Source organism: Canis lupus, chromosome 37 (genome assembly GCF_011100685.1).
Source record: "Canis lupus familiaris isolate Mischka breed German Shepherd chromosome 37, alternate assembly UU_Cfam_GSD_1.0, whole genome shotgun sequence".
In the NCBI taxonomy this organism is placed as follows: Eukaryota; Metazoa; Chordata; class Mammalia; order Carnivora; family Canidae; genus Canis; species Canis lupus.
Genome location: NC_049258.1, coordinates 11,496,990 through 11,523,284, shown reverse-complemented (window position 1 = coordinate 11,523,284; position 26,295 = coordinate 11,496,990). Strand labels below are relative to the sequence as shown.

Here is a 26,295-nt window from a genome sequence, read left to right as displayed (position 1 = left end):
TTATCTCAGAGTTGTAAGACTGAGCTCCATGTTGAGCCCCACGTTGGGCTCCATGCTCAGTGTGGAGTCTGCTTAAGACTTTCCCTATCCCTCTGCCCCTCCTCCCTCATGCTCCCTTGCTCTCTCTTGCTCTCAAGTAAATAAATCTTTAAAAAAAAATTTTTTTTTCTCCTCTCAACCTCTTTAAAGACAGAGGGGAAAGACAGAGGAAAAAAATGGAAGATTTAGAACCAATTTCAGATTTTCTTTGCATTTGATGCTAGGTTATAAGGTAAATATATATTCATTAGCTATCCCCAAATTCTAGTTAACCTCCACCCCAAAATAATTTTCGGAATTTTTTACAATGTAATTTGATGACTACTTTTTATAACTGATCTCTGTAGTGACTTTTTACTTCACTTAAAATGGTGTCCCTGCTTTCTATATGTTATATATATACTGCATGCAGCCTTCATTGGGGGCATATCTAACTAGCTCTGTTCTGTGAATACAGACAACCCCTGAGCCTAAACAACTACCTTGCACATATAAACCACTGTATATATGGAAGAACATGGCTGATTTAGAAAAAACGAATTACCAAAACAAAGGGAAAAAATCCTCTATTTGTACTTCAGGATAACATTAGGTGACTGTCCTAGCTAAATCTCTAACTATGAAGTAATGAATTATTTCTAAACATATATTATCTTTCAGTGTGCTTATCACTTACCACAAAGATCAAGTATTTTGCATTCTAGAGGAAGTAAAGAGACAGCAAGGAAGTAACAACTGACAATATTATATATCTTGCTACTTAACACACCCATTTTTCTATACATTTGTGAAAAAGAATATACTATCTTTAAATTATTTCAGGTGAGAAGTGTCTGAAAAGAAAATCCGAAATGAGGCAACAACATTCATAAAAGCACATGGAAAAAAAAACTCTCAAGAACAGACTTTATTTTTAACATAAAAGTTCTATTTTCTTGTGAGGCAGCAGTAAGTGTCAGATACAGGGAATACATAAGTACATAATAACAATATTTATCACCATTGGAAATGCTGTTTTTTGGGGGAGATTTTTGTTAGAAAAACAAAATTTAAAAAAATTGCATTTTCAAAAGATTTACACAGCTTAAACAGATGAAAGATACAGACTTCAAAAAAACATAAATTATATTCTTCAACAGGATTGTATAAACAAAATATTGTTCAGGGCTGCTCTGCTTATCATTAATTTAAGCAGAGTAAAACTTAAACCTTAAAGTGCGAAGTATCCTTAGCTTTTTTAATGCAAATTCAGCACTTCCACTGGTCCAGTTTTGAGACATCAAAATTCCAAGCATTAAGGAATGAATCTTAAGTTAGAATAGTAAGCTGAATTCAGTAATGGCGAGTTTTATTTCCTTTAACAGAAGAAAATCTTGACAACCCAGTCCTAATCTTGGACATACAGAAGGCTAGAAATTCTGCCATTTTTTAAAATATCTCTTTTCCGGTAAAAGCCAGCCATTAAAAAGAAAAGAAAAAAAAAAGGAAAAAAAAAAGCCTTTCTTCTTGCCAGTTATTCCACAGTTAGCAATAGCACCTTCTAAAAGGCTGATTTGGCTTATCATAAGTGTAAGAAATATTTTAAACAAAATGAAGACTCTAGTTCAAAATAATTTTGGCATCCATGCTCATCATATTAACCAAAGAGGCAGAACAGATATTTTAAAAATATAATTGCTAACAAAAGCCATGACAAGTAATAGACTTAGTCATAATCAGAAACAATAAATTTCTATGTTTTCATCATCATAAGGAAGAAATCAAGAGAAATAACTTAAGACAAAGTAAATAATCAGAGAATAGCTCCTTTTGCCAAAATATACATGCCACCTATTTCTTTTACTGCAATGGAAGTAAATTTATTTAAAACTTTAAAAAATTTAAATTATATTCCCATTGAAGCTATTCTAATTTATCTTCTGTACAGTTTTCTACAGAATAGCAAGATAATTATGGAATGTAATTTTAGAAAATATTCTCTTGAAAGTAGATCCATTTTTTTTTTTTTTTTAATCAGCCATCTGTGAACTAAGGGTTAAGCAAAAGAGCTGAATGGACCTATGGTTAATATTTTTTCAAGACTGCAATAAAGCTCATATGCTTAAAAATTAGCCCTTTGGCACTGGCAGTTAGAGTTGTTTGTACCTTGTACCTTTTTGTCTTTCAAATCTCAGGCTCTATTTCTCCCAAACCCGAGGGATATGTTTGGTTGCCATACAATTAATTTACCTGCAAATTCACATTCTCCTTACAACCAAACGTTTAAAAGTTCCACTTATAAGACTATGTAAATTATAACTTTTAAACTTGTTCTCCCATTCTAGTTTTAAATTACTTTAAGGATATAGGACACTCTACAGAAAGATGTGAATTATACAAATATGCACAACAGAGTAAAAGGAAAAACGGTTTATAAAGTGGCATTTTAGTTACAAAATACCCTTGTCATTTACAGGAATGGACAGAAGAAAGTAAGTGTAAGGTAAAGAAAAAACCCACAGATTTAATGGAATTCAAGTAATCCAAAAACTGAGGGTTTTTTTTTTTTTTTTTAGAAACTTGTTTAAACTTCCTCCTCCTACCATTCATACCAACTCACCTGATGAGTTTTACCTTTTCTTCTGCACTTTTGATAGAGCAGTTCTCAGTGGTGAAATGGTAAAGTCAAGACACATAATAACAAATAAGGCAAAGAATCAAGGTTCTTCTCAAAAAACCAACCAACCAGAAAATTTAGACCCTGAATAACTGAGTTTTAGTGATTTAGAAGCCACAATGTACTATAAATCCAAGTAAGCTAGTTTTGGATGGAGAAATTACCAAAATTCATCAGTGCTACCAAGTGAAACCTGACAAACTTATTCTAAGGTCTGAATTTATCTAATTTGCCTAAATACATCTCCATCTTAAACTTCACAGGGCATAATTTTAATTAGTTAGATGTTTTAAAGGTGCATGAATATAAGAAGTCCTTTCAGAAGATTTATTGCTACCACTAGGTTTCCTCTGATGGTATATGTCTGAACAAACTGACGTATTAACCTTCTAAACTGTATCCCTTTTACAAGTATTTAAATTTCTCCCTATATGTATAGGAATATTAAATTATTGCATCATAGGTAGTATATGAAGATCTTAGAAGGATGCTTTTTATCAATTACTGTTTGCTGAAACTCATTTTAAAAAAGAGCTGCTCCTTAATTTCACTACCATATACACAAACATGAAATACTGTTGTCATGTGATACTGGCAGTGACTGTATTAAGATGAGCCTAAACCCAAAACTGTATGGATTTTTCAAAGATTCCTGTTGTTTAATATGCTCCAAAGCTCTCCTGGCCGGTCTTCCCCACTGTGTGGAATGCTGGAGGGAAAACTAGCAAAATCTATAAGCAACATATCTCAGTGCCAACCACCATAAAGAAAATGTCAGTCGCAAGACTCTGTGACTACGGATTGCTATTCAATGGATTACACTCCTGGCAAACTACTAACCCTGACCAAATCCACAAGACAACAACATCACAAAAGCAAAGGAGGAAATCCATGCACAGTTATTTTAGGACCTCTTGGAACTATGATACAGTGATGATAAAGGGAGATCATGTGGCAAGTATTTTGTAAAAAACCAAGGGGGCTCCTTACTCCTAGCTAGCAATCAACACTGGGTAATTTCCTTTTGGCTCACTGACTTTTAAACCAAGTTCCAATGACGGGTGAGAACATATTAAAGCACTTGTTTCCAGACTATAACTTTTCTGACCACATGGTGAAATGTGTACAGGTGTAGTGAAGAAAACAGCAGTTTTACAAGTATTTCACCCAAAGCACAAACTTCTGACACCAAAAAACATAAATCACATAATGTACTAATATTTAATATTGCTTTTTATCTCATTATATATTTGTCCAATGCATTTACCTATCAATTCTTGTTTGGGAGAAGAACATAGTCATGAGATTAAGATTGCTGGGAAAATGTCAACAATCCCTTTGGTCCCAAAGCTGAAAACAGCTGAGAAAAGCACACATCTAGAAAGGGAAACAAGAAACAAGAGGCCACCAAAGAATCTTTGAACATCCTGTTTGCTACGTTTCAGAAAATGTAACATTGGTATTATAAAATAGTCATTTTCATATAAAAGATGGTTCTTGCAGCATCATTCATGTCTCCCTTCAGGAATTAGGTTTGCAGAGATTAGTTTTTTTTTAAAAAAGAAGTTTAATTTGAAAACAAAAAAACAATGATATTGGCCCTCCAAAAGTAAAGAGTGAGACCTTTCTTGTTTCAACCAGTGCTTTAAGAAAAAGCAGGCTAAGCAATGAGGGAGCAAAGCCATCAGAGGGCGCTGCCTTCTTCCAGAAGTCATACTGTGACGTGTCACCCTGGAAAGCTGGAGCATACCACAGCCAACTGGGAGCTCGCGATGCCATCACAATGAAATGATCTGAGGAGGTTCTCAGTTGCCCAGAAAAATGGCCACACAGCCCTGTGACCTATCCTTCAGCTTCCTCAATTGGTTCTGGTGGTGGGAGTAGAGAGGCCGATGGCATGACTGTACTCGTTCCTCGAGAGACTCGGTCTTGCTCTGTGTTTGTGGACAGGGAGGCCACAGCAATAGGCTGCAGCAGAGTGGTTGTCATGCCAGTGGTAACTGTCAGACTGTGACCAGAGCCCTTGAGGGTAAGATCTGGTGTGGGAAGGAGTGGCTTGAGGATGCTGACGAGGCAGAAGGCAGAGCCGCTTTTAGGAATGAAATTCACCTTGTTTTTGTCAGGACAGTAAAAGGCTGGGATTTCGTGAAGCTGTTTTGGCCTAGGCACAGAACAGACAACCCAGAAGTTTTAAGTCACAGAACAATGAAGTTAAGTTCTTTTATTATTTTTTTTCTAAACAGATAACTTAGAGATACATGAATATAAAACTCAGATTATATCAAAAGCTTCAAATGCTCTAGGCCAAATTGGAATTAGACACATAATTCAAAATATATATCTTAGAATGCCAAAAGGACATCATACGTCTTTGCTGCTTTCAATTCCCTGGAGAGCCTCATGCACCATACAGGTGACTCAGGCTGGTGACCACTGCATCTCACTGAGGTCTAAGACACCCATTATAAAGAACTTCCTAAAGCAAAAGAAATTCTACATGTTTAAAGACAAAAATATGTTCCACTTACTACAGTTTTTCCAAAGCCTGTACTATTTTGAAGGGAGAAGGCAAGTCTTTTGCTAAATTCCATGACTGCACGAAAAAACTTTGGTAGGCATGAGTTATCTCTTCAAGTGTGCTTAAAAATCTCTTTGACTGAAACTTTTTTTTTTTTAGTTAACCATGATGGTTTTCTGAGAAACATAACAGAAATGTAAAATCAAAATAAAAATAATGGTGTTCTATGAAAATAAAGATATTAAAAAATTAAATTGTTAAAGTAACATGGAAGTGCCACAAAATTAAAAAGAAATTAAGGTGGGAGAGCCTAAGTAAATCAAGATTCAAGTGGGAAAAGGCAATATGATTCAAGATTCAAGTGGGAAAAGGCAGTATGATTATATGATAAAAGTACGGTGCTCAGCTCTCCTAATGAAATTCAAAAAATTAAAATTTAAGTGTGCCAAGTCTGCAACAGATTCTGGGGACCCAAAAATGAAACAATCTACAAGAAGATAGATTAACCATGTAGTTCATGGGGGGAGGAAGATACTGGGTATGGAACAAATCCCATTTTTAATGTTTTCTGCACTTCAAACATTAATCACCCAAGTTATGAATTACTTCAAGCATCCCTAATCTTTGCCACACAGCACAAAAAAGGTCAAGAGCTCCTGTAAAGGTCTGATAGATGTGATAAAAATGGCTTATATAAGGTTTAGAGATAGCACAGGGGAGTGGATAACCTGTGGCACAGAGGAAGAGGGAAAATTTGCTAGAAAGAAGGCTTACAAGGGAAGTAATATCTGAAATGAAGATATCAGAAATTATTAACAGACCTGTGGAATGGGTGGGGAAAAAGAAGCTCCAAGTAGACAATGCTTTTGGTGGGCAGATTTTATTAATAGTGCCTACTACCCAAGGACAGCTTTGACAAATACAATAATCTAAGAACAAAGAAATTATTTAACTGATGGTTTACTTTGCACTGTTCTAATATACGATGGAAATGTCCAGTAATTTTAGAGCGACAAGTGTATTTGGATAGATTAGTGATAAGAAGGGTACACAATTCTCTATTTTTACTATACAAGAGTATGGTTTTCAATTCCTTGAAGAGGACAGGATGTTGAGTTTAGGATTCTATAATTAAATAATACTTGAATTTTCTTTTGAAGGTGGAATTATTAGAAGTCACTTTCATTCTTATCTTAGGGAAAAAAGGCCAATCAATTTTTATACCCTCCTCCAAATGAGGCCTAGATTTTTAGTTAATTAATTTCTTTGAGGCTATCTTGTTTAAAATTACTTAACTTCTTTACTGCTTTCATTAAACTAGATCACACAGAAAATAATATAAACAGTAATAACTTATCCAAAAGCACCAAGATCAAGAAACAAAACCTTACCAGTTAAAAGCACCAACCTTCTCCACCACAAACCAAAAAACCCACAACAAAACACCTTCCTTTGTCTTCTCTCTTCCAGATCCACCCCAACCTAGCAAGAGGAATCACTCCTGACCTCTAAAATTTTTCTAGAATACTACCTAAGAAATGTATAATCCACTGGTGTATGACCCATAAATACCTAGGCAATAGAAGCTACAAGTACTAATACTAATTCAAAGGTTTCTTCAAAACTTAATAACCATAAATAGAAAAAAAATCTCATAACTAAATTTTTACTTTTCCTTAAAAAGTTATTCCAAAAGGATTTTTTCTCAAAAATGGATATGACTGTTTGAGAGCTTTCTGAAAAACTGATGGATGGGCTGAATAGTAACTCTTGGTATTCTTATACTGATGAAAGGAATTCTTTCCTGCCTTTTTAAAAAGGCCTGTGTAATTTTTTAATGCAGGCATAAATTATCAGCAAAGACAACGGTGGGTCCAACTTACCTCTAATCGAAAGAAGAGAGAGAGAAGGAGAGCCATGTTGTATTTTTAATAGTACCTCTATACTGCAAAGAGGCCATAATATCTAGGAATCTAAGGTAACTAAAAGCCAAGGAATTCATTAGTTTGGAGGAAGAAATAGCATATTTGACTTCCTTTTAAAAAAAGACTAAGCACGGGGATCTCTGGGTGGCGCAGCGGTTTAGCGCCTGCCTTTGGCCCAGGGCGCAATCCTGGAGACCCGGGATCGAATCCCACGTCGGGCTCCCGGTGCATGGAGCCTGCTTCTCCCTCTGCCTATGTCTCTGCCTCTCTCTCTCTCTCTCTCTCTGTGTGACTATCATAAATAAATAAATAAAAAACTTAAAAAAAAAAAGACTAAGCGCAGATGGCATGGCTATGGTATGTATCGTTTCACAAAGAACATAGAGACTGAAAGAAGTACAAAATGTGGTTTAAATTCTGGGTCTTAATTCAACCATCTATTTCCTTTCAGGTAAATAAACAGATATTTCTAGAAACCAGAGCCTTCACCCCACTCCAATCCCCAGTTCAGATCAGAGTTATTTCCTTTAAACCAGAAGTTAAGAATTAAAGAGAAAAGTATTCTTCAAAGAATGATTAAATAAGCTTAAAATTTTTAAATTAGGACCAGTAATCTATCTTTGTTTGTTGCTGCTGTGCCTAGTGGGTTTTGCTCTCATTTGGACAGAGGTAGGGCAAAAAAGACTAATTTTTTTAGACTTTGAGTAATTTGTTTTATTGGTAGAAAGTTAAAATTACCTCTAAGGAATCCACTCTTGGGTTACTGCTGTTAATTTGTTTTTGAAACATAATGAAAATGCTTAAAATAGAATAAGTTTTTGTATGCTACACATCTTTTGTATCAGTATAATTTATAACAAACTATGTACATTTTAAAAAGAGTTAAGTCTACCTTATAATAGATGGATGTGCCATAAAAAATGTAATATGTTATGGTTTACCTTCTATTTCTTTGATCTAGCTATCCATCTATACACATACACAAACACACACACACACACACACACACACTCCTAACCATTCTTCCCTCCCTTTAGATACAAATAATGTAGCTCAGGTATTAAGTCCTGAGACATTTTCCAAATGCAAGAGTTTACGGCAGATACCATAGGACACCAACCTACACAACAAATATTCACTCAAGTCACTTATAAAAAGAATGCAAACTGCTTTTGAACCAATCAACAATTTCTCTGCATTTGGGCAATTTTAAAAAAGATTTTATTTATTCAGAGGGAGAAGAGAAAAGAGAGAGAGAGAGAGAGAGAGAGAGAGAGAGGGAGAGTGAGCAAGGGTGGGAGAAGGGGCAGAGGGAGAGAAAATCCCAAGCAGACTTCATGCTGAGTATGAGCCCGACTCAGGGCTTGATCCCAAGACAAGATGACCTAAGCCAAAATCAAGAATCGGGTGCTTAACTGACTGAGCCACCCAGGCATCCCTGTATTTGGGCAATTTAAACTACCAATGAGTAAATAAAAAAGCTCAACTCCAAAAAGGTCCATTTGGACCATTTGATTTTTACTTAATAGAATGATTCCATATCTTAAGAACTCTTATGGAAAAGCCTAAGCCAGCACCTGCAAATTGGGCATAAAAAATGTGAGGTATTTGTTAAAGATCCACAGTCCAGGTCCTACCTCCATATTTATGCATTAGGCTTGAGATGGGGCCTGGGAATCCTGCAGTTTCAACTCATATCCTAGACGATTATGATTTAGGGAGTCCATGAAGCAGAGCTAGATAAATTCTGCTTAAATTCTCAGCTAGCACCAGTCAGGCTTTTAGACTAACATAGTAGGCATGGGAAGGTGGGAGGAAGCAGTTGCTAACACAGTTTTCAATTACTGTCATAAAAGCAGATAGGAGACTGACAGCTGGGATTTCCTAGTATAGAATTGAGGGAATTTAAAAACAATGTTCTTTGTGCAGCAAAATTATTCAATATTTAGGTTAAAAGAAGCACTGACAGGAGCACATGGAAGAACAAAAGGATACCATATTTCAAAATGACTCCAAGATGTTCATAATGGAGGAAGAAGATCAATTTCATGAGTCAGTCAAGGTTGGACAACCTTCACGTGTTCCAGGTTTCACAGGAGAGTAAATGCAAGGATGACTAAGGATGACTCTTAGACGTGCAGCCATAGTGATATTGGAAGGTGAGGGCCCAGTACTACCATCATATCCCCAAATAATGTTCATTACACCTACTTTGCTGTCTCATACATGTCTACAATCCTGAAGCCATCACTTATAAAGCAAGGAGCCATGGCTACTGCAAATACTAAGGCTAATCTTAAGCAAATTTTGAGTCTAAAACTAAAGTACTTCACCAGATGACCAGCCAACAGAAATATGAGCATAGGAGATCATATACCAACAGTACTAGACACTGTTTAAAATCCTACTTCTTACGTTATCTTCATCACAGTAACATCATTCTACAAAGTAATAGAATTCTATTTCCTATACTGACAGACAAAATACTTCTAATACTGTTTAAAGAACTAGAGACCAAAAATACATAAGAACTGAGGGGAAGAAAAAAAAAAAAAAAGAGAAAGAAAAAAAAAAAAACTGAGGGGAATTCAATTCTTGAAAAAAAGAAACCACACTAGATGAGATCTGTGGTCCACCTTGAATAAAAATACTGCTAAATTCAATGTGTGATATTGACTGTACACAGATTCAAAAGTAATAGCCACAGATGACACATTGGGGACAAGTGAGGAAATATGAAAAGCAACTGGATATTAGTTGATATTAGCGTTGCTGTTAATTTTATTTGGTGTGATAATGATATTATGGTTATAGAAGAGTACTATGGTTACTTTTAGGAAACAAATGTTAAATTCTAATTATCATTAAGTGTCATGATGTCTGCAACTTATTTCCAGAAACTTCAGCAAAAACTAACCACCCCTATGCCAGACAAAGCACATGTTAACAAAATATTTACTCCAGAATCCAGGTTGTGAATATATGGGTGATCACCGTACTATTCAACTTACTTGAAAATTTTCATAATAGAAGTTATTTGGAGGGATACTTACGAGCATTCCTCAAAGACTTTGACCCTTTCACAGCCCTCAGGAGGTTCCCTTTTGAACATATAACTGTTGTTAGGTTTTGGTGAGGTTGCATATTTGGGCAAAGGAGAGTTGTTCCCATTCTCTGCAAAAAACAGCATGCTGGATTACTAAGAAATACTACTCTATAAATGCAGTCATACTATATTTAATTGCTCATGGCCTCCCTCCACACTATGAACTTCTTGAGGGTAAGAAGAGTGTTTATTCATCAACATCACCTCCCAAGATCTAACACAAAACCTGTTAAAGAGGAGAATATTAATGTTTGCTAAATAAATGCATAAACAAAAATTTTTTTTTCCACTTACAATTACTATAGCTCAGGCTGTATCACTTAATCTATGGCCCTTCACACTGATATCTTGCTCCCTTTTTTCTGTTATATACCCAGCAAACAGACTCCAATGCCAGTTCCTTTTTTCTAGTACACTTAACTAAGCTGGTTTTTCACTGGCTGCCTAACATTCACTCTTGGCCTGCCCTTTAGAATTTCTCAATTTGATTTCTCTGCTTCTCTGGTTACAATCTCTGCTCCAGGTCGTCAGGAGTCTTCTATGCACTGTACGCCAAAGACTTCCTTTTGCCTATGAACTTCTCCATACCTGAAGAGGTCCATCTCTATTCATCCCCCAAAATTTCCTTCAAAGTCTAGCTCAAACTTTTGAAATCTCTTCAAATTAACCCTAACAAAAAAATATACTTCTTCGCTCTGGTATTTCTTGTTCAGTGTTCATATTCTCAGTTCCACTACATTAAAATTCCTGATATCTAAGTGTTCTAAATTTTCAGTGTGTCTATGTCAACTAAGCCATAAGTTTTTTGTAGGCAGTAGCACTGTGGCCTTATTTTCTTAGAAATTTCAAAAAACTAACCAGTCACATCTCTTAAAGTCAAATAAACCATTACACAAAATTCATGGAGTTTCAACTCGTTACTGAAAAATAGAAAGTATGGCATATTTTAATAACCATGTTTTTTAAAGGAAGTGTGTATGTGTTACATTTGATTGAGTACTAAGTACCAGGAGCCGTGCTAAATGGTCTGCATTTACTATTCCTTTTAATCCGAACAATAAGTCTAAATAGTACTTAATTATGCAGATTCCTGATAAGAAACACACAACCCAACCAAAGGATTTAATTCTGTGTCAGACCTGGGTGCACATTGGGAGCATCAAAAACTCTTGGAACTTGTATCTCAACCCGCGGGGGATTGTGATATAATTGGTGGAGAGTGCTGGCCTGGAGTATCCATATTTTACTTAATTTAGAAGCTGGTAAAAAAAAAAAGGGTCCAAATAATAACATTTACAACTGCCATAGATAGCTTTAACTGACATCTTCAGGAACTCTTAAGATTGTCTGCACTTGTTACAGTCTCAGTAATTTAGGTGATTGATGGTGATGGTCAATTGTAACTTTTTAGGACATTCAAGGCACTTGTAAGAGGTTTGAAATAAATGATTACTGAGCTCAGCTGCAGAATTTACAAATATATTATTGCCCTCAAGTACACATAGTACCTTGGGTTAGGCTAACAAAATATTGCCCCAATATAGACAGATGACAGGTCATGTTTGTTTTAAAAAGCAAGAGAGGGGCAGCCTGGGTAGCTCAGTGGTTTAGCGCCACCTTCAGCCCAGGGCGTGATCCTGGAGATCTGGGATGGAGTCCCACATCAAGTTTCCTGCATGGAGCCTGCTTCTCCCTCTGCCTGTGTCTCTGCCTCTCTCTCTCTTTCTGTGTGTCTCTCATGAATAAATAAATAAAATCTTAAAAAAAAATTAATAAAAGGCAAGAGAGAACAAAGTGCTTTTCAAGACAAATGTTCATTTATACCAAAAGAATGTCTCTCACTAATAAGGAACTTGCATTAACAAGTGAAGAAAAAGAAAAATTACAAACAAAAGTCGACCCAACTAGACCATCACTTGAGCACTATAGTAAAACTGTTCTGCACTTAAATTTTTAAAAATCTATGTTAAGAATGCATGTCAAAGTAATTACGTTAGTGGCCTTAAGTGTGTCTGTTCTATTACAAAATGAACAGAATGAATGATACAGTAGGTGGTACTCCTTTATCTGGTAACAAGTCCCTCCTGCATTGTACCTTTATCCCTGGGATCAACAAGCAGGTCATCAGCTGAACAAGGGCTCTCTTCGCTACCTTCATTTGAGATGGTGAGGAAGGACGTGGGCGACACAGACTGAGAGCGGCTGCTGTCATTGCTTCCCCTGTCGGCACCCCCGGGGGTCTGCGTGTCAATGCTGCGTGTGCTGCTACTTCTCTGTACCAGCGGGGGAGGTGCACGATGGCCATCTGGAATATCTTGTGGCTGTTATAAAATTTTAAAAACATGTGTATTTATCATCAATTTTGAAATTCACCAGAAATGCACCTAATATCAACCTTCCCCTATTGTTCCAGATGACTCACAGGTCAGAAATGCCCCACTTATTAAGTCTAACGAGAAAAAAGCCTTTGTGTTGCACCATCAGTGACATTCCTGTCTAATGTGACTGCCCTACTGAACACAGAGCAGCAAATGCAAAGACTGTATTCCTAGGGTTAGTCACAGGACAGGTGTTCAATGCTTCCTGAATGATAAATTTCAATGAATTAGTTATCATGTTCTAAATATGTTTAAAATTGTCAAGTACTGCCATGGTAAAAGAGAAAGGAGGAATCTAGGCATAACACTAGGTTCCATATTAGAAGAGAATGTCATCCATTATATGAACTAGAGATACCTGATGACAGGTCCTGTTACCTTCTCCCCTGCCTACATCTCCCTGAGAAAGTTTTTCCAAAGATACCTTCCTAAATAAGGGAAACGTTAATGGTAGCAATGGTTATAGGGGGAAATCAAGGAGAACATTTAGAGGAAATCTTGTGTGGCTCACTTAATAGGAAAACCAGCTCCCCATACACCTTTGGTTCATTTATCTTTATTATTTCAGGGGGTTACTCCCATCATGCAGTATATGGACAAGAGGGTGTGGGAAGTTGTGTCTCCTCCAAGCTAAACCAACCTTTAATCTTCACAGAGAGGATCTTAAGCATCAATAAAATACTATTTCAAACTCCCCGATTCCTCTTTCACTGAAGAATGAAAGCTTAAATATACTCTGTGACATGCTTTTAAATATAAATAGGAAATTTTCTCACTGTGTCTTATGTATGAATCATTCTTATGTCTTATGTGCATTATAGGTAAGCAGAACTGCACTTCATGATCATAAAGTCAACCAAATAGTACTTCACAAACAAGAGGGAACAAGTAGATTCACGTTTAGAAAGTATTTGAAGTCACATCCCTCCCTCCCCAACAAATGTGCAATTTAAATTTTGTTACATGGAGTTATAGTAAATGAGAAGTGTTATCACCTGTCTAATGATTTTTAAATATGGATAAACAAAAAGTAGTTTCTGTTCAAGGATCTAAACTTAAGTCATATCAGTTGTCTCTATGAGATGCAAAGAAATGAAAACTTTTCATTCACTTGCCAAGGTCAAAGTTTTCCAAAAGAGACAAATTTTCATTCTCTCTCAACGAGAAGGAAGAAACCTAAGTAAATATGGAAAATGAAATTGTAACTTTTTAAATAATTAGAACAGTTAACATGAAAGGACAATTTTAAGATACAAGATTACTTACTATAAGTTGTTCTTCCTTTTCTCCAGTCTCTTTAATTATTATTTCAATCTCCTGATTCAATCCTTCCACACTATTCCGGAACCGGGAGCCTGTTGATTTAGTGATGGGAATTACTGGAATAAGTGCACTCTTTGGAACAGGAGCCTGAAGAAAAAAAAAAAAAAACAGTAGAGGAGAGAAAAGAGAGCTTTAATATGTTACCTTTTAATTTTCCGGTTTGAAGCATAATTCCTGCTGACCTGAATAACTCTGAAATATATCAAAATTTAGTTTATAGGCCTCACAAAAAGCATGAGTAATCAAACACTCCTCAGTATACACAAAACATAATTTAAAGTAAAAGCTTCAGACTATCAAGGTAGAATTTCAGAAGTTTATTCACAACTATGAAGACTGTAAAGAGAGTAGGGATAAAGGAAAATATTAAAAGAACGTCAATCCCAGAAATTCTTCTAGGACTGTAACAGAGTTCAGATTTTTAGAACGTAACTTAAAAGTCTTCTAGTGCTCCAATTACCTAAACTCCAGGAAAGAAAATTTTCAAAAGGTGATTTATCAAAGACATAAAATTTTGTTTGGAAAAAACAAAATCAGTTCCAAAGTCCACATACAACAGCGAGAATGCAGAAATGAGAAGAACTTGCCTGTGAAATTTATTTATTCTTCCACTGTGATGATTTTAATATGTTTTGTTAAGGAAAGAAAATGATATAATTCATTTTTCTCTTTTGCCACTGGCATAGTATTATTTTTGAAAAGAAATAACTGATTACATAATTAAAGGATATTACATAGTTTCCTGACAAGATACTTGAAGTAAAATATGAAACAAAAATTACAGAGGTATCTGCTAAAGTTAACAGCAACAGTGTGCCAGAAGATCATTCTGCATATTGTCCTGCTATCTAGTAAAGAAATATAATTAACCCATCCTACATTTAGGGAGGTTTCTTTGAAAAACCTCTTTCAGGGGAAGATGGGCAAGGAGACAAAGGTAATAGGGCCTCCAATCATCACTAGTTCCCATTCAATGGGTATAAGCCTGTTGTCTGATATAAAACTAACTTAGTGTTAAACCTGCATTTCTCCTCTTTCATTCCTGCTCACCTTTATAAATTTTTTTTTCTAAAAATAAGCATAACACAACAATCCCTGGAAAAGGCAAGTCTCTGTCCTTGGAAAATTTGTGAGAAAAATGCCAAGAGGATGCTTCAATCTGGAGCAGACAAAGAAGGGATGGAAGTGAAGAGGGAATAGATAATGAGAAACGTGAGGGTATGGAGAGAAGATTGGGGAACAGAGGGACTAGAAAGGGGGGAAGTCAGAAGATACTACTAGAAGAAAATGATACTTGAAAAAGACTGCGAAAAGACAAAGTGTTTTAAGAATAAAATACATAATAGGGAGAACACAAAATAAAAGTTGTAGCTACTGTTTACTGAGCATCCATCCACTGTGGGCCAGACACCACATGTCCTCTCATTTCATTGTCAGGACCACTCTCTCTGAGGTGGGTTGCAGTGTTTCCCATGTTCCGTGCAGAGAAAGTGAGAGTTGGGGGCCCAAGAGTAAGTAATGTTGCCTCTTAGGCATCTCCTTACTGCCACTGCCTAAAATAGAGTCTGGATCAGACATGATGCTTGTTCAACAAGGCTAGTGCTATGAACTGAAAGTCTGCATCCTCCTTTTAAAATTCCTGTGCTGAAGCTCTAACCCCAATGTGGCTATTACTTGGAGATGGGGGCTATAAGGAAATAATTAAGGTAACATAAGAATGGGGACCTGATCTAATATAAGAAAGGAAATAGGTGACAGGAAACAGATTCCGACTAAGACAGTTAGAGGTTAAAGAAATCTATAGCTCAACTAGTCTGGAGTGGAGAGTGTATTAGAACATTTCTATCACACACTCATCCTACCTATAACTAAACACTTCCTGCGTCAACAAATAATGGCAGAAAACTGGTACAGACCAAGAAAGATCTCAGGGGTTAGTATATATTCACAAATAGATTTTTTTTTAACTCTTAAGCTTAATTTTCTTTTCTCAATGTCACAAACAAAACAAATAGCTTGCACTGGATGCCATTTTCAGGGCACTCCCAGATATGTATTTGGTTTAAAACTGTTAAATTACAGAATTGAAGAAGGAGAATAGAAAGAGAAGATGCTCTGACAAGATTTTTATAAAATGTTGACCCTCTTGGATTTTTTTTTTTTAAGATTTTGTTTATTTATTCATGAGAGACACACAGAGAGAAGCAGAGAAACAGGCAGAGGGAGAAGCAAGCTCCATGCAGGGAGCCCGATGTGGGACTCGATCCGGGACTCCAGGATCACGCCCTGAGCCAAGGCAGACGCTGAAACCACTGAGCCACCCAGGCGTCCCCCTTCTTGGATTGTAGAACCATAAATATCTTAAGAACAGAAAGCTTAAGGTTTCTGGCTGTTATGTTGGGATATGCACATACATAGAAACCTACCAGTGTCATAACCAATTGTACACCTAGTTACTGCTTGTCAAAATAGCTAAGGAGTCATGCTCTACATAGCTGGTAAGTTTTTCTCAAATATAGTCTAAACAGCAAGTATTTACCAATAGTTTAATCTATTTAAAGCAAAGGAAAAAAAAAAAAAAGAAGGAAAAGAAAAAAACTGCCTAAGGTTCACACAGCATTTTAGGTAAATGAAGCAAAGGTTCAACTATAATTAATTTAAATAGTTACAGGATTATAGGAAAAATAATCCACTAAAACTGCTTGGGAAAGATTTTCCTCATTTAAACATACTATTATTGTTCCAGAAATAGAAGGTAATAGGCCTCTGGTTTTATTCCTCACATAAACCATACTCTAAAATATCTTTAAAAAAAAAAATCCTTATACTTAAACTTCCATGCTTCATTTCAAGGACTCTTAAGGAATTTTACATGCATGTGGCATATAATTTATTTTTCTATACCTATATGTTTCTGTAATAAAATCTGTACTTCTAAATATAAATCAATATATGCAAATATAAGTGAGTTATCATATTAACTGAGAGATCATCTTTAGACAGCTCTGAAAGATTAAAAGTTCACTGTACTAAGGTAAAATCTCCCTGTCCTTTGGAAACATCAAGAACAAGATCTCCTATTTTCTCAGCTTTTGTTTCTTTTTCTTCAAATCAGAATATTTTCCAATCAATTAAGGGTTTTAATTAGATGAATCACCATTTTAAAGTTTTATTTTTCCATTTACATTCTCCATATGTCTATATAACATTACAGTTTAAACATCAAATTCTGCCTGAGGTGGGGTGGCTCAGTCAGTTAAAGCATCTGCCTTCAGCTTGGGTCATCTCAGGGTTCGGGAACTGAGTCCTTCATTGGGCTCCCCGTTCAGCAGAAAGTCTGCTTCTCGCTCGCTCTCCCTCTCCCACCCACCCCACTCGTTCTCTAATAAATAAAATCTTAAAAAAAAAAAAAAAAGAACAATATCAAATTCTGTCTAAAAACAGAGTTAGCCAACAAAGAAAGAAAAGCAAAAGGTTTGGCCAATACTGTATCTTCTAAGACCAATCTATATTAAAACTTAATACCTGTTTCAAAGTGTGGGGGTAAGACCGTGTACAACAGAGTTAGAAAAGATAGGAATATCCACTGAAGCAGTAGATGAATAGAGAGAAGAAATACAGATTTCAATTTTCAAAGAAATAAACATATGCCTTAAGAGGCAAGTAGGATAGAAAAAGATCTGTTCAGCAATTCAACAGAGATCTATGAGAGAAATATGTGCCAGAACATAACAAATATGAGCCCAACATAACAAAAGGGAGGGGAAAACTGATGCTTAGAATAGAAAAAAGAAAAAAAAAAAAAAAGAAGGAGGAGGAAAAAACATTAGAACACATCAGAAAAAAAAGCTTTCCTATCTTAAGGACTTGAACTGGGGCTTCCACAAGGCCCTGATCCCTTCTGTCCTGTCACTATGACTTTAGTTCTGTCCTTCAGCAATCACTGTCTCTCATCTGGAATCCACCTCTTAGTTCTAAACTGCAGCTAGGCTCTTTAATAAAGGATGCGGCAGAAATACCTACTCTTGATTTCTAAGTGGCAAAATCTTTAAAAATTTAAGAATAGCAATCACATCCCAGACTGGCATATGAAGATTCCAGTGCAGAGCAGCAATTTTCATTTTTAAAGTACAATGCTCATTCCTCAGATAAAAATTATATATAAATATAATTTATATATATTATAAATTAATTTATGTGGTTGTGAAGATGCTGGCATCTCCCACTCTCCTGTTACTAACATCTGATTCTCATCCCCAAACAATTCTGAAATGTGTTGGCTATATTTTATACTGAAAGTATTCTTGAAATGCTCCTTAAGAATATGACATTTTAAGCATCTGAGGGCTTTGTCAGTTTTGGAAACCAATGAAATGTGAAAGACTGTCTTCTAAGAAACTTTGCAGCATTTATTCCTCATAACAAATAACTGCCCCTTGAATTTCCAGGGAAAGAACCACTCAAAAAAGTATGTGAGAATTCTTCTCTAACTATAATAAATCCATTGTAAGCACAAGAAAAAGACCTTTTGTTAACTAGTGGTTATAATCTATACTATTATCAGAAAAGCAATACTGTCCTTTGATTGTTAAGAAATAATAAAGGAGGGGATCCCTGGGTGGCTCAGAGGTTTAGCGTCTGCCTTTGGCCCAGATTGTGATCCTGGAATCCCAGGATCGAGTCCCGCATCGGGCTCCCTGCGGAGCCTGCTTCTCCTTCAGCCTGTGTCTCCACCTCTCTCTCTGTGTGTGTTTCTCTCATGAGTAAATAAAATAAAATAAAATAAAATAAAATAAAATAAAATAAAATAAAATATAAAATAAAATAAATAAAATAAAATAAAATAAAATAAATACTAAAGGAATTTCCCCAGTAAAAGTAATTTACAATATCATGAAATACAAACAAAAAATTGTAATAACTTGGAAAGCCTGTCAAAAGAAAAATCAAAGATCCCTCCTCCAAAATATACAAACTTCTGAATCAAATAATGGGAAATCTATGCCCTAGAAAAGTAAAAATACATGAAAAAGCTTTAAGCACACAGACACTGGACCCAATTAAATGGCCGAAATTTGGGAAATGCTCTACAGAATCTGAAATATTAAAAATGTTCCTGAAGCATCTGTAATAACTAACATTTTTCCATGCTAAATACCAAAAAACAAATATAAAGGAAATACGGTATGATCTCGACATGGAATGCAAAGAAAAAAATACAGAAGAAAATGTCTTTAAGAGGATGACACTATGGATGATTTTTTTCTATTTTATTTTTTAAAAAATAACACCTTTATTAAGATAGAATTTTTCTATTTGGTATTTTTTGTTTCTAAAATTTCTGTGACAAGCATAAAAATACTTTTATTTATTTATTTTTAAATCTTTTTTTTTATTTTTATTTATTTATGATAGTCACACAGAGAGAGAGAGAGAGAGGCAGAGACACAGGCAGAGGGAGAAGCAGGCTCCATGCCCCAGGAGCCCGACGTGGGATTCGATCCCGGGTCTCCAGGATTGCGCCTTGGGCTGAAGGCAGGCGCTAAACCGCTGCGCCACCCAGGGATCCCAAAAATACTTTTAATAATAAAAGTTTAGGGGAGCTTGACTGGCTCAGTCAATAAAGCATGCAGCTCTTGATTTTGCAGTCGTGAGTCTGAGCCCCATGCTGGGTGTAGAGATTACTTTAAAAAATAAAAATAAATATAAAAACAAATAAAATATAGCCCAAATTTTTAAAAAAATAAAGCTTTAAAAGAGAAGTTCAGGGCAGCCCCAGTGGCTCAGCGGTTTAGCGCCGCCTGCAGCCTGGGGTGTGATCCTGGAGACCCGGGATCGAGTCCCACGTCGGGCTCCCTGCACAGAACCTGCTTCTCCCTCTGTCTGTGTCTCTGCCTCTCGCTCTCTCTCTCTGAATAAATAAAAAAAATAAAATAAAATCTTTAAAAAAAAAAGATAAGTTCAATAAAAAAAATTGACAGAAAAGCCTGGTAAAAAACCCAACTGGTTCATTGCTTCTTTTATATTAGGTCCTACTTTAAATGGCCTAAGATTTACTGATCAATTATTATGTACCAAGAATTGTATGAAGAGTTCATAATACTCTATCCCATTTAATCCTTAGGACAATACAAGAAACAGAGAATACTATAATGCAGAGAAGCTGAGAAACTTCACGTAGTTATTAGCAAGTGGCAGGACCCAAATCTAACCTAAACAGTCTGATCTCAGAGCACCTGTATACACTCTCTTTACTGCTACATGACATTCCAGCTTAATTTTTAGTTTTTAACATCTATTATTTCCAAACAAGTATATTTGTATTTTATGTATTTGTTTTTAATGTTGATTGGTAGATATTTTTTATAAGAGCTTACTGAAAAATAATTCACAATACCATACCATTCACTCATTTAAAGTATAAAATTTTTGTTTTAATGATTATTGAACAGAGTTGTACAACCATTACAATTAATTTTAGAAAACACTAAAAAAAAAAATCCCTCACCGATTAGCAATCATTTCATTTCCACTCAAGCCTCCCAGCAACAGGCAACCACCAATCTATAATCTGTCTCCTCAGGTTTGCCTATTCTGGACATTTAAGAGGTATCATATGTGTTCTTTTGTGTCTGGCTCCTTTCACCTAGCATAATGTTTTCAAGATTTCCCATACTGTGGCATGCATCAGTACTCTCTTTTTATGACTGGGTAATATCCCACTCTTTGGATATACATTATATTTATCCATTCATTGGTTGATAAACATCTGGGCTGTTTCCAAATATTATGAGCTATGCTGCTATGAACATTGTGTACAAGTTTTTGTTTTGTTTTGTTTTTAAAGATTTACTTTACAGAGAGACAGACTGAAAGAGAGACAGCATGTGCAAGTGGTAGGAGAGCCAGAGGGGGAGAGAGAGAGAGAGAATCTCAAGCAGACTCTACAAGAAGCATGGAACCTGATGCAAGGCTCCATCCCATGACCCATGAGATCATGACCTAAGGTGAAACCAAGAGTCAGACGCTCAACCAACTAAGCCACCCAGGCACCCCTGTGTACAAGTTTTTATGTGAACATAGGTCTTCAATTCTCTTGGGTACATACCTTGGAGAGGAAGTGCTGAATCATATAATAAACCTATGTTTAGCCTTTTTGAGAAGCAGCCAGACTATTTTCCAAAGTGGATGCACCACCTTATATTCCTATCAGCAATATACAAAGTTCTAATGTCTCCACATCCTCTCTAACACTTAGCAGTCTTTTTAATTTTAGCCATCCTAGTATAAAGTATAAAGTATTATCTCACTAAAATTCTTAATTGCATTTCCCTATTGAACAGGGAATGACAGTGGAGATCTATTTACGTGCTTAGTTGGCTAGCTGTATATCTTCTTCAGAGAACTATTTAGATCCTTTGCCCGTTTTAAAATTGGGTTATCTTTTTATTACTGAGCCATAAGAATTCTTTATATATTCTAAATACAGGTGTTGTTGGTTTTTTTTAAAGATTTATTTATTTATTCATGAGAGACAGAGAGAGAGAAAGGCAGAGAGAAGCACGCTCCCTGCTGAAAGCCTGATGTGGGACTCAATCCCGGCTTCTGGGATCACACTCTGAGTCAGGATCACACTCTGAGTCGAAGGCAGACAGTCAACCACTGAGCCACTCAGGCATCCCTAAATACATGTTTTATCAAATAATATGATTTGCAAATACCTACTTTGTTGGTTATATTTTCACTTTTTTGGTAGAGTCCTTTGAAGCACAAGGTTTTAATTTTGATAAAATCCAATTTATCTACTTTTTCCTTGTACTTTTGGTGTCATGCCTAACAAACCATTGCCTAATCCAACTCCACATTTATGCCTATGCTTCCATTTAAGAGATTTCAGTATTAGCTCTTACATTTAGGTCTTTGATCCATTTTAAGCCATTTTTGTACATGGTATGAAGTAGGTGGATGCATTTTTTAACTCATGTTTTATTTTTTTATTTTTTAAAATGTTTTATTTATTCATGAGAGACAGAGAGAGAGAGAGAGAGAGAGAGAGAGAGAGAGAGAGAGAGAGGCAGATACACAGGCAGAGGGAGAAGCAGGCTCCATGCAGGGAGGCTGACATGGGACTCAATCCCAGGTCTCCAGGATCATGCCCTGGGCTGAAGTCGGCACTAAACCGCTGAGCCACCCGAACTGCCCTTAACTCATGTTTTAAAGGCAAGAATTGGCATTACCCTTTTACTCCTACCTCTCCAACATTCCTTTCTCTTTTTTTTTTTTTTTTTAAGATTTTATTTATTCATATGAGACAGGGAGAGAGAGGCAGAGACACAGCAGAGGAAGAAGCAGGCTCCATGCAGGAAGCCTGATGTGGGACTCAATTCTAGGACTCCAGGATCATACCATACCCTGAGCCAAAGGCAGATGCTTAACCACTGAGCCACCTAGGCATCCCTCCATCATTCCCTTCTCATCAATCATCAGCTAATATAGATTTTAAAGACTCAGACTCTGAAGTCAAAATGCCTGGGTTAGAATACTAGCTTTGTTTCATATGACCTAGAACAAGGTTCCTAAATTCTCTTGGCCTTAATTTCCTTGTCTGTGAGGACAGTAACAACCCCCACCTCAAAAATGATTAAGTGTTAATAATACATACAAAAGCTGAGTAGAGTGTTTGCCATATTGTAAGCACATACTATCTATTTTAGGCCACCATCATTTACTTCGATTATAAACCCTCTTCTTAAATGGTTTTCCTGCCTCTAATCTTGTCCTCTTCCAAACTCATTCTCTAGTCTGGACTCATAATGACCACTACTAGCATCAATCCCCTGCATTTAAAAAAATAGTTCTCTGGTGCCTCTAGGACAAAGTCCTAACTTCTTAACAACTAAGACAGGAAGACATTTAGATTTGGCTGCTATTTAACTCTCTAGCCTAATTTCTTACTATAACTCCTACGTTATCTTCCACCTCTAGAAGACTGGCTAAATCAGCTTTCAGGGATCCACTTAAACACTACTTTCTCTGACAAGCCTCTATAGATGGCTCCAGAGCTTCAAGGAAAATACTCCTTCTGTAACAGTGTAAATTCTCCCAAACACTATCAACACATTCATTACACTGTGCAATGACTGTTTACTTATATCTAGCTGAGACTTGGTGAGGGGCAAGCCCCAATACTTATCGCTGCATCCCCTAATGAGTACTATAGTATGAACCATATGGCAGATATTTAATAAATGTTCCATGAATAGAGGAATGACCTCAAAAAATACACAAATCTCAAAGTGGTAGTTTTCTCCACTAGAGAAAGAATGAACTAAAACAAAGACATACCCATAACTTAATAATATTTTCACATTCCATGGTCTGAAATTTTTTAAAATTTATTTATTCATGAGAGACACAGAGAGAGAGAGGCAGAGACACAGGCAGAATGAGAAGTGGGCTCCAATGCAGGGAGCCCAACATGGGACTCAATCCTGGGTCTCCAGGATCAGGCCCTGGACCGAAGGCGGCACTAAACCGCTGAGCCACCCGGGTTGTCCTGAAAGTTTCAATTCAACATGAATACCACTGTCATAGCTTTCATGATGAACATGTGCTTGATCTTTGGTTGGCTATTAGCACTCAAAAAACAAGTCAAGTATTCAAGATGTTTGGTGTGTCAAGTATACAAACTCAAGTTACATAAATTGATTTTTTAAGTTACTCTATTTTCTAGCCCTTACCTTCTCTGGGAGGTATGTTTTAAACATGAATTTTGGGCAGCCCTGGTGGCTCAGAGGTTTAGCGCTGCCTTCAGCCCAAGGCCTAATCCTGGAGATCCAGGATCAGTCCCACGTCGGGTTCCCTGCATGGAGCCTGCTTCTCCCTCTGCCTGTGTCTCTGCCTCTCTCTCTCTCTCTCTCTGTGTATGTATCTCATGAATAAATAAATAAAATCTTAAAAAAAATAAAACTTAAAAAAAAGAAACATGAATTTTATGCAAACTCCAATAATGTTATTAAGCAAATTCAACTTATAAGAAGGGGAAAAAAGGAAAATTTTGGATAATTTTACTACTTTAATTGCTGATTTTAACACAACTTAAAAAAAAAAAATCACTTCAGGGACACCTGGGTGGCTCAGTGGTTGAGCATCTGCCTTCAGCTCAGGGCATGATCCCGGGGTCATGGAATTGAGTCCTGCATCAGGATTCCCATAGGGAGCCTGCTTCTCCCTCTGCCTATGTCTCTACCTCTCTCTGTGTGTCTCTCATGAGTAAATAAACAAAATCTTAAAGAAAAACTCACTTCAGAAACTTATTAACTCCTAAAACTTATTAACTCCTAAAAACTCCTAAACTTTATTGAATTAAGTCACTTAATTCAATAAAGTTAAATCTAATTTGTATTCTACTTGGTAATAAAAAGGAGTTGGGAGATACAAAGTGGCCTTGTCTCTTAGAAGTACATACAAATTATTAATGGATAAATTAGAGGGAGTATAAGGTTGGCAAATTCACCTATACTGCCATCTGAATCTTTTGAAAGTGAAGGAATTTGGGTTTTGGGAGGGTTAAAAAAAATTTTTTTAAGATTTTATTTATTTGACAGAGAGCGAGTGACAGAGCACAAGCAGGGGCAGAGGCAGAGGGAGAAGCAGACTCCTCACTGAGCAGAGAGCCCAATGCAGGGCTTGATTCCAGGACCCTGAGATCATGATCTGAGCCAAAGGCAGATGCTTTTTTTTTTTTTTTTTTTTTTTTTTTTAAGGCAGATGCTTAAATGACTGAGCCACCAAGGAGCCCCTAGGAGTTTGGTTTTTAATTAGTATTCCAGTTTTGACAGTTATTAGTCTATTCAAATTTTTCATTTTTTGTCACTTTTCATTTTCTATTTCTCCAAATGTAAATCTAGTTTGTTTAGGTTTTTAAATGTATTTAGTGTGTATTCACATTTTATAATTAAAATTCCTTATAAATGGACAAAAGCTATTAGAAACTATAACCAAACCATAAATTTATGAAATCAAATTTGACCCATATATCAATATTTAAGGGCAAATTTAATTTGAAAAAAAATATACCTCTACTTACACTTTCTCTTGGAAAAATCCAGACATAGTCGGTTATCAGAAGCTATCAACCTATAGAAAGGGTTGGCAAATTTTTTTTGCTCTTTTGCCAAGAGACCCCATTCAATTGCAAATCAGTTAAAGAGAAATGTTCCCTGGGTGAGCCATCAAGAGCAGTTCATAGGGTTCTAATAAAGGAATCAAAGCAGTTAAAGGTTTTCCCCCATTAAAATATTTTATTAGACGTATCATTATTATTCTCAATCTTCAGATGAGGAAATTGAGACTTAGAAAGAACAGATTGCTCATCCAGGGTCTGATTCTACAGCCAATGCTGATCTCTCTATTATTCGGTCTCAATATATTGAATCAATAAAGACAAAAATATGGTAAATAAAAATATGTAATTAGCTATGCCTTCCAAAAGTCAAATCACAGATTACTAAAGGAAAGTATCATTTGTCAACTTAGTATTCTGCGTTTTTTGTTTTGTTTTGTGTTTTAAGGCTGATTCAGTATGTAATCATGGCTTCAAAAATGCTTTTGGACATCTCTGTCTTGAATAGTTACCTATAAAATAGCATATCACCCGAAAACAACAAATCCCTTGTTTGGATTTTGTGGTATTTGTGCTCCTACCTGACACTGGTTAATAGCTGCATGGTTGCCATGGAATGGGGATTGTCTTTCTTTATCTCGATGATGTCGACTGCTGTGTTTACTTCTTTGTAACTGCTGGCGTAATTTTGCAATCTGCAAAGGGGAAAAAATAAAAGCGCATCAGAGTTTTCCAAGGTACATAAAACATATCCTTGCTGGAAAAATAAAACCAGTACAATTTAGCCTTAATAAATCTTTTGACTTCTAAAATCCTATCACAAAATTATTTATTGAACAAAATTTACATATATACACATACATATGTGTATACATATGTATCTTCCTTTTAGGGAGAAACAAAATTACGTTCCAACACTGTTAAGAGCCTTTAAGCTTCTCAAGTACTAAATCAATGAAGTTTTCAACACTTAGAATAAATTACATTATAGCTTTCACAAAGAATTTAAAAATAATGAACTTTATTCTCATTGTCTAAAAATGAATCACATCTTAGATTTCTTTAAAAACCTAACTTTCAAAAGCTCCAAAAATTAAACAGTATTTAGACATCAATTCAAGCCATGTAATGCATTCAGACACAATCTTTACATAAGAAACACTTTCAATCAATATCCTATAGTATTCCTTCAGTAAATCTTTATTTCTAGGTTACATGTAAAAGT

At 35.9% G+C, this 26,295-nt stretch overlaps 1 protein-coding gene across 4 annotated transcripts in view; it reads right to left on the bottom strand.

Annotated features, from left to right (window-relative positions):
• Positions 1 to 26,295, bottom strand: part of FAM117B (family with sequence similarity 117 member B) — an 84,955-nt gene that overhangs the window by 3,588 nt on the left and 55,072 nt on the right. The window contains exons 4-8 of one of the 4 annotated variants that reach the window (XM_038585422.1): positions 25,652 to 25,765; positions 13,889 to 14,032; positions 12,340 to 12,565; positions 10,192 to 10,312; positions 932 to 4,856 (exon numbers count right to left, since the gene is read on the bottom strand). In XM_038585422.1, coding sequence (XP_038441350.1) covers positions 4,538 to 4,856; positions 10,192 to 10,312; positions 12,340 to 12,565; positions 13,889 to 14,032; positions 25,652 to 25,765 — 924 coding nt within the window. In that variant the 3' untranslated portion in view covers positions 932 to 4,537. Of the gene's footprint in view, positions 1 to 931; positions 4,857 to 10,191; positions 10,313 to 12,339; positions 12,566 to 13,888; positions 14,033 to 25,651; positions 25,766 to 26,295 lie in introns of those variants that run through there. The other 3 variants (XM_038585424.1, XM_038585423.1, XM_038585425.1) reach the window with 3 other exon arrangements.